General features: G+C 30.9%; 3 protein-coding genes across 3 annotated transcripts in view; 1 reads left to right on the top strand and 2 right to left on the bottom strand.

Annotated features, from left to right (window-relative positions):
• Positions 1-730, bottom strand: part of LOC108572008 (adenylate kinase isoenzyme 5) — an 8,000-nt gene extending 7,270 nt beyond the window's left edge. The window contains exon 1 of the mRNA XM_017934189.1: positions 686-730. Within this exon, the coding sequence (XP_017789678.1) occupies positions 686-707 (22 nt within the window). The 5' untranslated portion in view covers positions 708-730. The remainder of the gene's footprint in view (positions 1-685) is intronic.
• A 7,177-nt stretch (positions 731-7,907) lies between these two features.
• Positions 7,908-12,018, bottom strand: LOC108571944 (E3 ubiquitin-protein ligase MARCH3-like). The gene is made up of 4 exons (XM_017934101.1): positions 11,865-12,018; positions 9,171-9,334; positions 8,592-8,818; positions 7,908-8,154 (listed from the first exon to the last, which is right to left on the bottom strand). Exons 1-4 carry the CDS (start codon positions 12,016-12,018, stop codon positions 7,908-7,910), a joined length of 792 nt encoding a protein of 263 aa, XP_017789590.1.
• A 174-nt stretch (positions 12,019-12,192) lies between these two features.
• Positions 12,193-16,317, top strand: LOC108571972 (general transcription factor 3C polypeptide 5). The gene is made up of 8 exons (XM_017934138.1): positions 12,193-12,240; positions 13,394-13,559; positions 13,895-14,068; positions 14,167-14,755; positions 14,899-15,474; positions 15,554-15,762; positions 15,842-16,025; positions 16,151-16,317. The coding sequence occupies exons 2-8, from the start codon at positions 13,416-13,418 to the stop codon at positions 16,315-16,317; spliced, it is 2,043 nt and encodes a 680-aa protein (XP_017789627.1). The 5' UTR covers positions 12,193-12,240; positions 13,394-13,415.
• The last annotated feature ends 337 nt before the right edge of the window (positions 16,318-16,654 follow it).

The following is a 16,654-nucleotide window of genomic DNA, read 5'->3' as shown; positions in this document are numbered from 1 at the left end:
AAAATCGTGGACAATTTTAAATAAGTTTAAGTAATATTCAACATCATACACACATGATCAACGCGCGCAATTTTTTTAATTTATCAAAGACCGGTCTCAGTATTATTTTTCTGAGATAAATTAATTCGAATATCAAATTTAAACTGTAGCTAAAACACTAAAATAAAATGTGAACTCGTTTGAGGTTATGTGAACCATACTGTTGCATTTTATTATAACGTATTCATATACGTTTTTTTTTTTTCATAATTACTACAAACCACATGATTAGGATAGGATATCAGTTCTCGTAAAGATTTCATTTCAAATCCCTTCTGAACTGCAATGATGCAGCTAAATACAATTACTGGTCAGAACTGCATTTATGCAAATGGAAGAAATGATTAATAATGGAGAGAATAATTTAGAAATAAGAATAAAAATTATTCAATCATTGCAGAGATACTATTGTAAACAAATGTTATATTGTAGACGATATTTTAGACTTGTTGCTTCCTTTTGCGTTAATAATATGGTATCTTCATTCTGTGTGAAGTTTACGTTTAATTAAGAATCTATTGTTTTTGTGACAAGATTTCTCTATTAAGAAATATGTATTTAGATTTTTTGAAAAAAGTAACAGAACGAGCTGCTGCTTAAAAAAAAATTATTTTTCAACGTGTATTGTTTTCAAAAAAGTACTTACCAGTGTCCAGGCAGATGCCCATAGTAGGTTGTTCCAAGGATGCCAAGATCCTGTCACGGCCATTTACTCACATGCTTTCAATTAATTAATTCACCTTTTCTGACACGTTCTTTCGAGGAACAACGCACCACTAACAACAATCTTCTCACATTAAAAACTGTTCTAACCACGATGCTTTTCGGTATACTTCTTCAGTCAGCTTTAACTTTCAATGTTTTACACTTCCTTTTCAAACGATATTGAACACAGGTCAACAGTGTCCTTACGATAGTCAAATAAAAACGATCAACTACGATATTTTATTTCAGACCGGCAAAATCTGCGTACAAAAACAGACGGAGAATCGATTCGTAATGTTTTTTATCAATGTTCGATCCAATCGATATAGTCGTCTTTGGAAAGTCAGAACGATAGTTAATAGTTGTACCATTCAGTGTACATTCTTGAATGTTTGTACTCTAAGGTACATTCACCCTTAGCACGAATCACTTCCAATGGTAAACCGTCGAGAAATCTGCAAAAGGAGCATTTACCAAGGCATGATAATGTTGGAAGAGTAAGTGTGAAAAGTAAGCGGAAAATAATATATTATCTTCAGTTGTTCGTGACAATTCTGTTAATAATATAGACACATCAATAGTACCAATATTGCAATAGTGCAATACAAAATAAAATATGACAGGTTTTACAGTTTTATCGAGTTATATATTATTGATGCTATTTTTAAAAATATAATACAGATAATAATTCAAATTTATCGAAGTATATTACAGTTATTGCTATCTGACGATTAAATCATTAGTTTTTGCAATTTCGGTCAAAGACATTATACAACTTTCCAATAAAATAAATTAACATCTCTAAAATATTGAATTGCACATATGAGATATATTTTGTTTTCAATGCTTTATCGCTTCAAATAATATGAACGCGAACGCGTTCTATCGAAGAGGCATCGATCGAGTAATCCTCTAGGAAAGATAGTAGACCACGCGACGAAAAAGATCACCGCAGTAAATAGCTAGTTTTCATTCAAACAAAATTAAAATAGTTTGCAATCCTTTCGATTCGCTATATACTCCTTCTTGAATTCTTTTTCAAAAAGCCAAGTATAATGTGATATTGATCACTAAACTATCACGCACTATTATGAGGCACGAACTTACAGATATAAAAACTTCTTACGAGCTTTTGATTTGACAGTTGTTTCTTAATCTGCACAATAATATTTTTAATCACTATTCGACTGAAGGCGAAAGAAAGGTGTCTATTTCGCGACGAAAAGCACAGTTCAACACACGAGGCTTCCGGAACGGAACTTTCACGGGCAGAGGTTTCCTAGTCGCGGCATGATAACGCTGTAATGGATTGTTAGAAACAACTAGAGGTCGTAACAAGAGTCAATCGTCGTCATAGAAACGCCCATGCGCACCTTATCCTTTCTACGGCCATGCCCCGTGCATGTGTTTTGCATACATTTGAAGTAATAGCCACCTTTCTGAGTTGGTTGTAACGTATGCAGGTGTGCGTGTACGAGCCATAGGTTCAATGTCAAGTTCTTGTCGATCAGATAGTTCTCGAACGGACAAGCTAACCAGAAAATATGAATTAACTCCTTCCACTTCCTTCCAGTGTTTTAACTCTTTACAGATCTGGCTGAAATTCATTTTCATTCAACGAACACTAATAATATAATGCAAGATTATTAATAGAAAATTTATCTCTCTTTTCAATTTTACATACATATGTTTAATAATAAACAATATTATGTGGCGTCATTTTTTATAAAAATCATACTTTATATTTCTCCTACGCGTGATATAAGTAATTTGGTGGCTGAGAGGCAAAGAGTTAATACTTTCACTTTTGTCGTCAAATTCTTTTTTACCGAATGACATTTTTATATTTTTTTTTCTTCAAAGATTTTTCGAAAGCTTCTACTGAAATACAAATTATAACTATCGTAAATATTTGTCAGATTTTGGATCTCATTTTATTTTGTTAATTCGAGTAAGTCAAAATTTTTTTTTAAATCTTTCTCACGAGACAGAGCACGAGAAACAGGATGGTATTTTTATTAAAGTAAACTCGCGGTCATCAACTTGCAAATCGTTAGGTACAACACGCGAGTCAACATTTTTTTTTAAAACATTTGTTCTGTCCGAAGGAACAGGAAACGTTCAATCTTTTCTTTTGACACTGTTCATAACACGGTCGCGAAGAAGAGCTATTTTTGAGATTCATGACTTTAGCTTGCTGTTTCAACTTTTTCGCATATTTCTCGCCGGAAGATATTATTTTGTTACCTAAGGTTCCAAAATTTTCAATTCGTTCGTCTTCAATAGCCGAAGAGGTGTCGTAAAATGAAACAGGATAGTAATTAGTACCTTAGAAGAGGGTCGAATTTAAAGACTTCGGGGGGCCGGATCGCGGGCCGGAGGTTCTACATATGCGATCTCGATTTACCGCAATCGTGGAACAATCGAGACTATTGACATTTTATAGATTTGTATAATTCAGATCTATTAAGAGATAACGATATGTTTAATAGTTTGTTGTGTACAGAAGGACCTCGCATAACGTCATCAAAAAAGAGAAAGAAAGAACATACAAATTCTGAATATGGAATTTTGGGTTAATTAAATTTGACTCAAACAGCGATATCGATGGTACTTCATTTGTATTATGTTTCCCGCGTAATAGGGGATCCTACTTGTGCAAGTTGAGGTAGCATATAACTTGCATTCGTCAATGATTTACTCACACCTTATAAGCATCTTTAGGCTGTGGTTATAGCGGATGCGTATTCGGACAAATTGACATTTTGACAAATGAAACATCTGAAGGCTGCAATGCATACACGCATAAGAATTTGCATACATATTTGTATTCGTCCAAATGCCGGATCGTCCGAAGGTTTCTGTACGTTGCGCCGTCATAATTTTTATATTTTTTCTTTAATTCACCAAAATTGCTTTGCCATTTTCAAAAGCTTATTTTGTCGAAGAAACGTCAAGGAATTGATAAATATTTTTTTCAAACAAATTCACAAGGTAAAACAGCGTGAACCCTATTTTTAAGAATTTATTACCGAGGAAAGGTAACTTTTTGACAGTCTGCAGAATAGTCAACAAACAGAACGAATAGTCAGAAACAGTCATTTCGTAAAGCGTTTAAATTCTAGTCTAACAATCTAACGATTCACCGGTCTCTTGCTTAATATGAATAATAGCATAAGGAACAGTCATAAGTCCTCGAGTTCCGTCGATACGTCGTGAGACAGCTATCAAGAAGAAATTACAATTTTGTACGTAAAAAGGGATTATTCGAAATCTTTGAATAATCTGTTAAACAAATAAGCTCGTGGGTATATAATCAACTACCATCCTTCCTTTCTTTAACGAAAACGATGAATGCATTCGAATACACAACATGGAAAATGTCGACACCGCCCCGCATCGATTAAATTATTTAAATGTTCATTATACAGCTGCTTTGCTCTCATATGCCTATGCATAATTCTTACAAGGTAAGTCGTTTAGGTATCCACGCCCTTTTTCCAATGACATGAACCTCTGACACAACAAGCCGCTCCCCTGAAAACGATTTATCGAACTGTTTCGCAAAATTTTCCACCGCGTCGCGTCAAAATTGTATCGATTTTTTTAAACAAATCAATCGAAGAAGAAACTTCCAATGTTCCATATTCGGGGGAAAAGAAAGTGACACGGAGATGAGGATTTTATCATTCTGTTAGATAATTCTTCATCACTTACGCATCTTTTTGGCTCGCAGAGTAGTTACTTCTTTTTTCTCCTACCTCTTTGCTTTTACATTTTTCAATTTTCGCCACCACTATTTTTCATTTCACCGATATTTGGAAAAATATTTACATACCTTTAATATCGAGTATCTGAATACTTTTTAAAGGTGTTTAAACGTTTAATATGAAAAATATTCTCCGTTTCATTCGGAAGTATAGTATAGAAGAGTATAATTTTAAATTAGAACTTTTTTTTAATGGCTGGCGTTATTAGTCGGCGTATAGGTAAAATGGCGGAAACACAGTTGAAGACAAGCGATTTCTTAAAAACTATAGTGTTACAGTTCTCTACAGTTGTCCTTCGAACCTTCTAAGATACAGGTATGCATATCAGGCACAATTTATGAACACTTCTGAATGTCAATGCTTAACAAGCACGATATACAACTTAACTACCCTTAAAACATTGATACAAATGACGTGGTGCAAACTGTTAAAAAACACCATAACTATACTAATATCAATAAAAAGAATGAATCTTTATAAGAAAATATGTGATATAATAAAAGTAAAAATAAACATCTTTGTAGAAAATGAGAAGAAGAGTTTACATTAATCGGCTCAGTCGGTAAGTAATTTCTTATTTAAAAACACAGTTGAGCATAAGGTATAATAGTTAAAATCGTGGAAATCTTTCGTTAGAATAGAAAAGAAAGATGGTACACTTCTTTCTCAATAGTATACCGTGCATAAAACATTTAATATGAGAAATGTTAATAATCTTGAATGTTGAATGTGTTTCTACAGTAATTGTGGTGAATATGGAAATAATGTCAATCCAGTTTATGTCAATCGTAGAGGGATGATATAAATATTTCGGTAGCATTAGAATCAGACAGATATGATATAAATATTTTCTATATTTTTCAGAAGTTGCATATGAATATTCGTCTGTTTAATGGAACATTAAGGTCACGCTATATTCAAGAATTTAAATAAATATAATATAGAATACCGGGTACATGGAACACGTAAGTAGGTACACCTTGTTTTAGAAGAAAAATTTCCGAAAGTTTGTCACTTGTTAAACTGTTGAATCCTAGAAAAAAATTACGCAGGTTTTCTCTGCGGCATAATGAACACTATAAATGTACACGACGTACTATTAACACTCTAGTTTTAAAAACACAAATACTACTCAGAAATATGTATAAATAATACTACTTAATCAGGGGTTAGATTATTGTTTTATTTTTACAGTATTATGCAGAAATATGTAAAGCAAGAAATCGTTAATTGCATTAAAATGGTAGTAAAATTCAAATCAAGTGCAATTACTTTCCTCCATGCAAATATGTTATATTTCACAAAATACTTTGTAAATTTTATAACTTACATGCTGCAATTGCAACCAAAATTGTCTCATTTTTTGAATCTTTAATAATATATCGTAAGCAATTGAATAATGAGGTAACTCATCAGCGAATGTCGTATGTCCTCGACTTATGTACGTTAAATAACAAAGGTTGCTTGCTACTTGCCAAGAAGACGTCGATAATCATGCTATACATAAACATTAAATGAAGCTGTTAGAAATAGATGTTCTGTTAGAAATAGAAACTTCTGTCAAACATTGCCAAATATTAAATGTTGATGAAAACTCTTCAAATCGTAAAGCAACATATTTATTCGCTTTCTTCTCGTTGACATGTTTCAAACGCGGAAGTACGAAACTGACATTAACATTCTCAATCGAAGAGGTTCAAATTATTCATGGTATAAACTTTTTAACAATTTCGAAACTGAACGTCTGTACTTACGTTCCATTTAGTTCCTTTGAAATATGTATCCAACGAATCTAGTTTACAAAGAGGTATTAAAATTATTTAAACAATTGTAAATTTCTTTTGAAAATACGATCATGTTAGTGACGGATAAATTGTTTACTGAACGTAAGAAATGGGTAATAGTAAAAAGTAAATATTCAAATTGATAATACATTTTTTCAATGTCGTATTTGTTGAGATAGTACTTGTTCAATTAGTTCTTATTCTCAAGAATGTCGACTGTAGAATGCAACTGAAATAAATACCGTTGGATATTGATAAGATTGGTTTATTTTAAAGGCTTATTTTAAGTAACTCGAGTTAAGCCTGACCGATTAGGGGAAGTCCCCGGGTTCACGCGTCCAAGCGGGGGGTAATTTTCACATGCGGTCCGTGAACCGCGTGGAAGTAAGTCGCAAAAAAGGAAAATCATTTGTTAGATACTTTCCAACTCTTATTTTTATTTTATTACAATATGAATAATACAGAAAACGTAATTTTACATAAATTGTAAAACATGATTGTAGTCGATGCTTTTACATTGTCCAATGTAATTGACGAATTTACATTTACTATTTACAATGTCCGCGTAATAATTAAACTGCAAATATTTTTTTTTTTAATTATTCTCGATTATTTCGTTAGAAATTTTTTATCGTGCTCGTATTGAAAACTTCTCCGTTTATTCCGTGCATTATTCCTTTCTACAAATCTACATTTTCGTATCAAAACTTCTCCCGTAATACTTCTGAACATACAACAAGCGATACAAACAATGTTCCTTCAATTATCATTTTTGATGATTTTCACGATCATAAGCATTATCATTTTTGATAATTGAAAGTTAAAATTGAAAATGTTCTTTTAATTATCACAGGTATATTTAAATATCGTTCATTTCAGTGCGATAGATAAAAATAAATTAATAAACGTAATATTTAAACATCACTTTAAATTAATTAAATAATTTTATGACTCAGATGAAATTTCAGCTTCCGTGAGTTCTTTTTCTTTAAATAAAGATCACAGTTTTATTGCTAAGTACAATTTGAAATTGTTTTTAATAATAACTGAAAGAAAAGCAAGTTTTACGATGTGTAAGAAGAATAGCTGAAAATTCTGTCGAAAAGTATTGTTTATATTTCAATGAAATCACATATATTTCTGAAACTTCGCATGAATATTTATTTTTGGCTTTAAATTTCGAAAAATCTACCAATAAGTCTCTCAGGTTATCGATAAAATTAATCTTTATTTATAAATTCAGGTACTCGATTGTTGGAGCATTTATTAATATTACTCAGAGTATTAAATCCAACAAGTAATAATTGGTTATTGCACGAATTTGTATCGTTGGATCACAGATTTGACAAGAATGTATCTACGTTACTTATTAATAATAAATTTTTATCAATCTATCGATATTCGACTTCGAAAAAAAGATATGGAAGAGTAATATTCTTTAAAGATAAAATGAACATGTGAAAATGAAGCATCGTGTATGTTTGAGTAATTTGTCATTTCGGACCGCCTTAAATATCGTTAATAAAACAACGTAAACACAATTTTCAACATATCTGAAAAGGAAAAAGAAAAATTTTGCGTAGTCAGATTTCTTCCTCTGTGTATGAATTTATACAATCGTTGTTTGCTGTTGCCAAGGTTGAGAATAATGGTCGTCACTGTTGTTAAAAGAAGTGAGAAACCAAGCTGTAAATCGATTACTGTGAACACTATTATTGTTGTTGCTGTCTTGACCAACATCCCAAAATGATTTAATTTGCAATTCACGACTCAATATTCTTCCAGATTTGTGCTTTACCATCAGTTTAACGTTTTGATTTCTTCTGCGCCATCGTTGCCACGATTTAAAATGGAATCTAAAAACGACAATTCAGATGTGAATTTCATTTCCACCTAAAAGTGGTTTTCCATCTATTATGAAAGTTATTAAATATGTATGTATATATTCTTTATTTCAGCCACACCGCCACGAAATTTTCACTTGGTTTACATTTATGCACGAAGCTAACTTAATCCATCCGTTCTCCTCATTCTCTCATTCCTTTCTGCCTTATTCACCTAACTTATTTCTTTTTTTTTATTATCCCACTTATCGATCTACTAAATTTCTATCTATTTCTTATCGCCCTAGTGCACTTCTTTCCGTTTTCTCCTTCCTCTTCTTTTTCAACTAAATTTTGCAATACTTTAATATCCCATTGTATATTCTCGACGTTGAAAGGATATTTTAATAACAGAGAAATATGTTAATTGGTAAGCTTTACTGTGAAAAAAAAGAGAAGATAAGTCGTACCTGATAGTAACGATCAACCAGAGACAATAGGTGATTATCAGCATGCAGCAAAGAACAGCTAAACCCGTGCTTTCCCAAAAACGAAATCTGATGTAAGCAAACGCACCGATTCCGCATAAATATGTCGCTGCGATACAAAGTGGAGTTAGAACTATCAGGCATATCACGTCGCCAGTTATACCTTGTGGTCCGTATACGCTTCTAGTTTTCCACCATTGTCTAAAAGACTACCATAATTCGTACTTAATGACAATCGTTAGAATTTTGTAATTTAGGTTTTTACAGTTAAGCGGGTATTTCTACGTGAACGAAAAAATTTTAAGACCTCCTTCAAGCGTTGATAATTAATTAGCGGGTAGAGGGTGTGATTCTTTTGGCAAAAATAAATAAAAAATATAGAATAAACTTCGTTCATTCGAGGTTTACTTTTTGAGAATAACATAAGGTAACTTTTTTTATATAATTTTTTATTTCAGAGATATTTGTTAGAAACAAACTCTGTACCTACTACCTATGTATACATATATTATTCAATGAAATATTAGGGATGTAATATAAACTAAATATACTGATATTCACCTGTGACAGCGGTTTATTCTTCCTTTGTATTACGAATGAATATTTGCAAATCTCACAACGGTCCGTATTCGAGGTGGACAACCATTTTTCCAAACAGCTTGTATGGATCAGACCCAATGTACCAGAACATTCACAAGGATCTATCAATTCTTCTTTGCCTTCATCTACGAAACAATTTATTCTCTCGTCATTTCGATAAATTAAACATGACAACGTGTAGTTTGTTGATTTATTAATGATCGCTTCCGATTTTTCGATTTCGATCAATTCGTTTTAGAAAAGTACTTGGTTGTTATCTTAGTATCAACGTAAGTAGTAGGTTCGTTAATCAGGCTAATTATACATCAAAAATTTATATGTCAATAGTAGTTCCATTTTTGTTATTGTTATCGTGTGGGATTGCTGGTCTATCAGGATTGTGGTATAATGAAGCCTTTTAGAGAACTTCAATTATATAGATTACATATTTATAGGAATATAGTTCAGGCTTCCTTGTATTCGTTACATTTAATCAATTCAACATTTTTAACGCAAATCTATATTTTATGTCTAAACATTTTAAACATTTACTTTGAATGTAAACGAAAAGTGTAAAATGAAGAAAATTGTACACGCGTCTGATATTATTATTTTATATGCATTTTGATGAAAAGAATTACATATGTATGTATACTATTATGGTATACAGAATGGGTCAGGACGGGTGGTACAATCGATTATATCGTTTCCGAAATTCGATTATCTCGAAAACGAAGAAATATACTAACAAATTTTATTCTATATTTTCGACTTATTTTTGCATGTAGAATCACCTCCTGCCCGGTTCTACCACCCGTTCTAGCCTACCCTGTATATGTATACATATATGTATTTGCATGTGCTATAGGTTGCGTGTTATGTTTTGCTAGTAACCCCAAGTTTATTATCGTTTCATCATAAAACGTAACCATGACTCAGAAAATATTCCGAAATGTCATTCGATTCTATGTGATCTCATCAACATTATGATCAAAATTAAACCCCTAGGTATTTTAAAAATTCAAATGACTAATAAAAATACAAGGCGTACGATCATCAAAATATAATAATTCAACAAGTAATAGCATAATTGTATTGAAGCCTTCTTGCAGTTGTCTTTAAAATTTTTAATCAATATTCTTAAAAAATAAATATGTAAGAATCGAGGAAAGGGAAGTCTCAAGCGATCGGGACTCGCAACTCATGATCTTCAAAGTTGTCGCCCGTTGCGTACTGACCAGCCGTGCGCCTTTATCAAAATCGCCACTGCAGTCTTCCTGCCTCGTATTGTTAATATTTCTTTAGACTGCACTTGTAACGAGTTAGAAGATTTTCCTACTAATATAATTTCTTAGTTGTATCAAAATTATAACAAATGAAAAAATTACGATAAGTTATTAATTTATGTCTAAACCAATAAAATGTTGACATACTGTTTGAACAATTATTATGAAAAAGTACTTTATTTTTTAACGATGTATCTTATCATAAGTCATGTTATCATATTATGGTACGAAGAGTGACAATAATGTTTCGAGAATAATTCATTTAAAAATTTTATTTGGAAAATTAAACAGATGTGAAGTCATTGCTTTCAAACTAGTCCTCATGAAACTGTACATACGCGTTCCTGCATCGGATTCACTGATTCATTTCTGTTATCTGTTTTAATACCCGTGTTACATTACTATGAATTTCAGAAACTGACTGAAAATGCATTTCTTTCGTGACTCTTTACTCGAGGAAATAAAAAAAAAGTCACAAGGAGACAAATTAGACGAATAAAAACTCATTCTCTAGAATGACTGAACGTGCGAGAGCATTGTCATGATGCAGAATCCACGATGAAGCAATTTCAGGTTGTACTCATTTGACTCGATTGACAATGTTTACTTTCTGCATACAGGTAGAGGGGAGCTCGATCACACAGCGGGAACGAGCTGTTTACATTGTTGCCAATTTAACGAAAACAAAATTATTCTGAAAATTTCAAACTTTATTGTCATGTCTATTTCTCGTATTCCCATACTGCGTCATTCAGAAAAATGAAGGTATGAACAAGAAGTAAAAGATTGATATACTTTTAGACTTTAAATTAATATTCAGGTCCGTTACTTTCTTTCAAGACGGATAATTCGAAAATAAGAATAACAAAAATAATATTGAATAAAAACAAAAACATGTAACTCAAATTATACGAAATCCTTCACCGTGTTTTCTCTTCGAACACTTCTATTTATTATTTGAATATTTAAACAGTTATTTTTTTCGAAGATTACTTCAAACTATATGCGAAAATACCTTTGCACTGCTACTATTTTCAAACCAATTAAATTAACAATATTTCTTACAAATCACGAATACACTTTCTTTTCAAACAACATTCAAACACGAATCAAATATACGAAAACTTGATTTATGCACCACGCTTATATCCGAACAGCTTTATTTCAATTAGAAAAACACACTGCTTCCAAACTACATCCACGTATGTGTATTATCCAATTTACGGAAACACTTCACATATCTCGTTTTCGAATTACTTATTGTTAGTAATAAATCGATCGGAAAACTAGAAAATCAAGTACGAAATAAAGATCGAGCAGGTCTTACGATCGGTGTAAACAGGAAATAAAAATAAAAAAAGATGAAAATTGAAGATATTAGCGTATATACCTTCATGGCAGATTCGACAGAGAATAGAACCGGAACTTCGTTTATCCGGCGTCATGTTGCGGCGATACAAGGGTGAGGAAGAGATTTTCGGCGTGTCCGTGGTCACGGCGTCACCGGAGACCGCCGTCATTGCACTGCTCTGCTGAAATTCCATGAGACAATGAGACCCGTTATCGAGCTATTATCGAGGAATTATCGCCGGTTATATGCTCGTTGCCGGACGTCGACGTAGCGTTGTCCAGATGAAATCAACTGGTCGCTTTGTCTCAGAAATCGAAGCAATTTTGGCCGTCTATCGAATCGACGTATTTATCCTTGACACAGTCATCGAAATGTTTTGGTTTTATCGAGTACTGAGAAGCTTTGATACATGGAGGTGAAACAAGTAATATATGTAAATACATATTAATTTCGAATGTAAAACAATTTGTATTCATTTTCATTTAGTAGAAGGAGAAATTATGGTTGTTTGAATATATTATTGTTACTGTCTTGTTTTACTGTAACATCTAACGAAACATATTGTATAAATTTATTGCGAAAGAAAACTTACGATATTGCAAAGTTATTTAGAAAAAATAAATATGTAAAAAATATACATTTAGGGTTAATCTAATTTAGATAGAGAAAAAAATTATAAATTTATCCGTTTGTTAATTTTGATGCAATTGTGAAATTGTGGATATGTTTAAAATATCTAGTAGTTTGAAAACTATAATAAGTAAATGTATATATAGTGGTACAATGCATCTTATAATTTCTTTGTTAAAGTGTTTGTTTTAATATATTTATTGAAGGGTTTTTTGAAGCTATACATAAGTATGTATACATATACATATGTATATTGTAATAATATTCTACATTAAGAAACATTATTTATTTTATAGTAAAATATAACTGTTATAGTTCCAAAATATGACATTATTTTATAATTCTTATAATTTGTTTTATTAAACAAATAACAAATTTATATTGTGCACATGTACACAATTATTCTTGAAATATGATTTCTCAAATTATAATATCAAGGTTGTATGTATTTTCTGTATTTATTACTTTTTTCTGTTTAAAAATTACTTTTTAACATGAAAGAATCACAATTAAAACTAAAAAGTGTATGAAATTTATCCGTGTGCAATTTGAAGTACTCGAATGGTATTCTATGCCATAGTTAACCTAAAATAATCACGTAGAGTGCAAAACTACGTATGTAACTTTGAAAGTGAAAACACGATTGTAAACCCGATATATTAAAAAGAGTTTACAAGTCTCTATTTTAAGAGGCATAGAAGTGTTAATTGTAATCATGCTGTGATATGAATTTAATAACACTGAAAAGCAAATACATATTAGATCCTTGCAATTAAACTTATTAATAAAATTATATTATAATTGCAGAAAAAAATGACTTAATAATGTATTTGAAAATATTGATCCATATTAATATTATAGTATCGTTGCATCTATATATACTGACATAATGATAGGAATAAAAACATCTTTTGAAGAGATACACTTGTGACTTACAGAACATTAATATAAAAAACTAACATGAGTGTAACAAGTGAAGCCAGTGACATAAATTTTGATAAACAGAATGAAAAGGATGAAGATTTTAAAATCGACGATTATCAGAAAGAAATTGATAGTGATGATTCCTATTATGACATTCCAGAAACAAATGATGATGAAAATGTAAAGTCAAATTGACATAATTACACTGTTTGGTTCTTAAGTAGTGTAAGTTTGAAAATTAAATTTAGTCTGTAAGTTAAAAGTTTAGAAAGTGGATGTATTTTTGAGCTTTTCAAAAAGCATGTGATTTATGAGATAATTATTTTTTTTTTAAATAAATTTAAGTGGTACTGAATTTATAATAACATCAGATGCAAAAATTCTTATTTCTGAAAATTGGTAAATAAAACTCACACTATTTGGGAATCAAGCAATCAAGCATATTTATTTATTATTAAATTTATTTGAAAGTACAGACAAAATTACACAAAGATGTATTAATAAACCTTGTATAGGTCAAAGATAATGAAAATGAAATAGATGAACATCAAGAAAACGAACATATTGGACCAGTCCTTCCTGGTGGCCATAGATTTGATAGGAAGTTTATTTGTGTTAAATATCCTGGAAATGTCATTAATCCTGATAAAGCTATAGAAACTTTAGGTGGCATTCAAAACATTTCCACGGTATTGTATTCTTTTCTCATAAATATTAGAAGATTATAACTTTTATGAGATTAATGCTTGATAATTACTAATTGTCATTATATATTATATATGTGCAGGCAATAAGTACTCCATATCGACGTTTGGAGTTGAGGTTTAGACCTGATGATGCTTATTGTAAACCAACTTGTGGTGATAGACATAATACCAATGGGTTCTTACTCAAAGTCAAAATTAAAAAATCTAGGGTAATAAAAGTGGAAGAAGCTGAATTAAAACAGTCAAAGAAACAATGTACAAGTAATATGAATATAAATGATTCACCAAATGGTGATACTGAAAATGATGAAAATAATGTGGATGCAGTGAATCCAACAGAAATTCAAGACATACCTCAGTGCAGTAATGTAGAAAATAAAAATCAACAAGGGCAAATTATGACTGATTTAATCAATCAAGTACAATGTTGCAGCGTTAATACCTTAGGTGATTCTGTCACTCCACCTGATAAGGATTTACTTTCCAAAAGTGTTAAAGACTTACAAGATTTATCATCACATACAAGTGATGCAAATTTGTTAAAAAGTAAGAGAAATGTAGAACCAACATTTGATCGAAATAAATATGAAGATCTTTCTGAAGATAAAGACTATGAACTTCCAAAATTAAAAGTTTTAGGTCGAGTTGACACAGAATTTAAATTTATAAGTATGTATTGGTTAAAATGAAAAAAAATTGAATTTATTTAAGTCACATAGCAAAATGTTTGATACTGTTAATGTAAATGTTATGATACTTTAATATAGTATTATGTTTTATGTTTAAAGTAATATATAAATAATATTTTTCAGGTCTTTGTGATTTTCAGTATTTACCAATGACTCAAAAGAAAGATGATCCTAAAAAATTAGAATGTATATATGATAAAATTTATCCAAGTCATATACCACATTATGCATGGTTAAGGAATGATGTGCCTTACTTTTTACCACCAGCTGCGTTCAGCAGAATGGATACAGTACAGCAATATGTACCCAAAACTGAAATAAATTCGTATCCAGAAAATGTAATTGGAAAGAGCAGAAAACGAAGAGCGGGATTCTCAAATTTTATTTATTTTTCAACTCCGGAAGTGCCTACTAAACCTCCAGTAGGAATAGAAACCGCTATGAAAGTCAAATTTGTTCAAAACGCACACCTTGAACAAATTCGTCAAATCTTTGAGGAACGGCCAATTTGGTCGAAAAATGCAGTAATGTATAAAACTAAATTTTCTAACGATCGATTGAAAATTTTACTACCCTCCGTGGCATATTATTTTATGACTGGTCCGTGGAAGATTATGTGGGTAAAATTGGGATATGATCCGAGAAAAGACATTTCTGCAAGAAAATATCAAGTTTTAGATTATAGATTGAAAGCCATGCGTACGTTTCCACATATTATTAATATAATGTTATTGTTATTTAAAAATCATTTTATAATGACTTTATTCATCTGATTCAGATGGTTTGGGATCTACTGTAAAGTGTAAAAGAAATTACTCAGAGTATACATTACCATACAAATCAACTCCAGTTTCAAAACAAAAGACAATTGTACAAAATGCATCTTCAAGTCAAGAGCAGTATTATAAAAAACAACAAGACTTAAATGAAAATGTATATATTTATCGAGAGGGAATGATACCTCCTTCGAGGCAAATGTTTTATCAGGTTTATTATACTTTTCTAATTTTGTAAAATTAAAAGACATTGTAAATATTTTATATTTTGAATATCCAATACTTTTTAGTACTGCGACGTTCTTGTAAATGAAATACAAGAAATGTTAGCAAAGTTACCCGACCCTTTACCTAGTACTAGGTGTCATGAAAAAAGAGGTTGGTTGCCAAGTGGTTTCGATGTGCAGTGTCGAGAAATTATTAATAAACAAGTTCGAGCTGTTTTGAGAAAGCAACTAAATATACCTGAAGATCGTACGTACTAATATTTTAGTTTAGATTCTATGTAAAATATTATTATTTCATGCTCACAAAGCATACAACTAAAAGATACATACTAAATGTATGTCTACTTTTGTATTACTACATTTCACTTACAGATCCTACGTCTTTGCCACGAAAGCGAAAAAATAGAATTAAAATAAAATTTGATCAACTTAAAGGTAAGAAACGAAAGAAAAAAAGTGATTCCGTTTTTAGCGCAGAAGAAAACGAAGAAAAAAGTGATAAGACTGAATCTAGTGCTGATATAATAGAAAATGAGTGAACTGTATCAACATATAACAAAATTTTGAATAACAATCAGTTTACACATGTAATTGGTAACATTTCATAAATAAACAGAACCATTTAAATACCTACAATTAAAGTTTATTCATAAGTGTACAGAGTCTGTTTGCCAAATATCTATTAATAAATATGTTTACATCATTAATTACTCATTAATTGATACTGTAATTACAAATTTAATATAGTATAAAAGATTATTGAATTTTCTTGAAGAATGAGTGCAGGAAGAATGCAACGACGAGACATTCCAATGATATCGATGAACAATTAACGAAGAGCTACGATGTACACAATAATTATATACTTTTGAAAAA

Source organism: Habropoda laboriosa, unplaced genomic scaffold (assembly GCF_001263275.1).
Source record: "Habropoda laboriosa isolate 0110345459 unplaced genomic scaffold, ASM126327v1 scaffold67, whole genome shotgun sequence".
Taxonomy (NCBI): domain Eukaryota; kingdom Metazoa; phylum Arthropoda; class Insecta; order Hymenoptera; family Apidae; genus Habropoda; species Habropoda laboriosa.
The sequence above is the reverse complement of the archived record's forward strand: the minus strand, read 5'-3'. Positions and strand labels throughout refer to the sequence as shown.

Coding starts and splice junctions, on each gene's coding strand:
- LOC108571972 (XM_017934138.1), top strand. CDS start 13,416: ATGAGTGTAACAAGTGAAGCCAGTGACATAAATTTTGATAAACAGAAT. Junction 14,069..14,166: donor GCATTCAAAACATTTCCACG/GTATTGTATTCT, acceptor ATATATGTGCAG/GCAATAAGTACTCCATATCG. Junction 15,475..15,553: donor TTATAGATTGAAAGCCATGC/GTACGTTTCCAC, acceptor CATCTGATTCAG/ATGGTTTGGGATCTACTGTA.
- LOC108571944 (XM_017934101.1), bottom strand. CDS start 12,018: ATGGAATTTCAGCAGAGCAGTGCAATGACGGCGGTCTCCGGTGACGCC. Junction 9,335..11,864: donor CTGTCGAATCTGCCATGAAG/GTATATACGCTA, acceptor ATTGTTTCGTAG/ATGAAGGCAAAGAAGAATTG. Junction 8,155..8,591: donor TGGTTGATCGTTACTATCAG/GTACGACTTATC, acceptor TGTCGTTTTTAG/ATTCCATTTTAAATCGTGGC.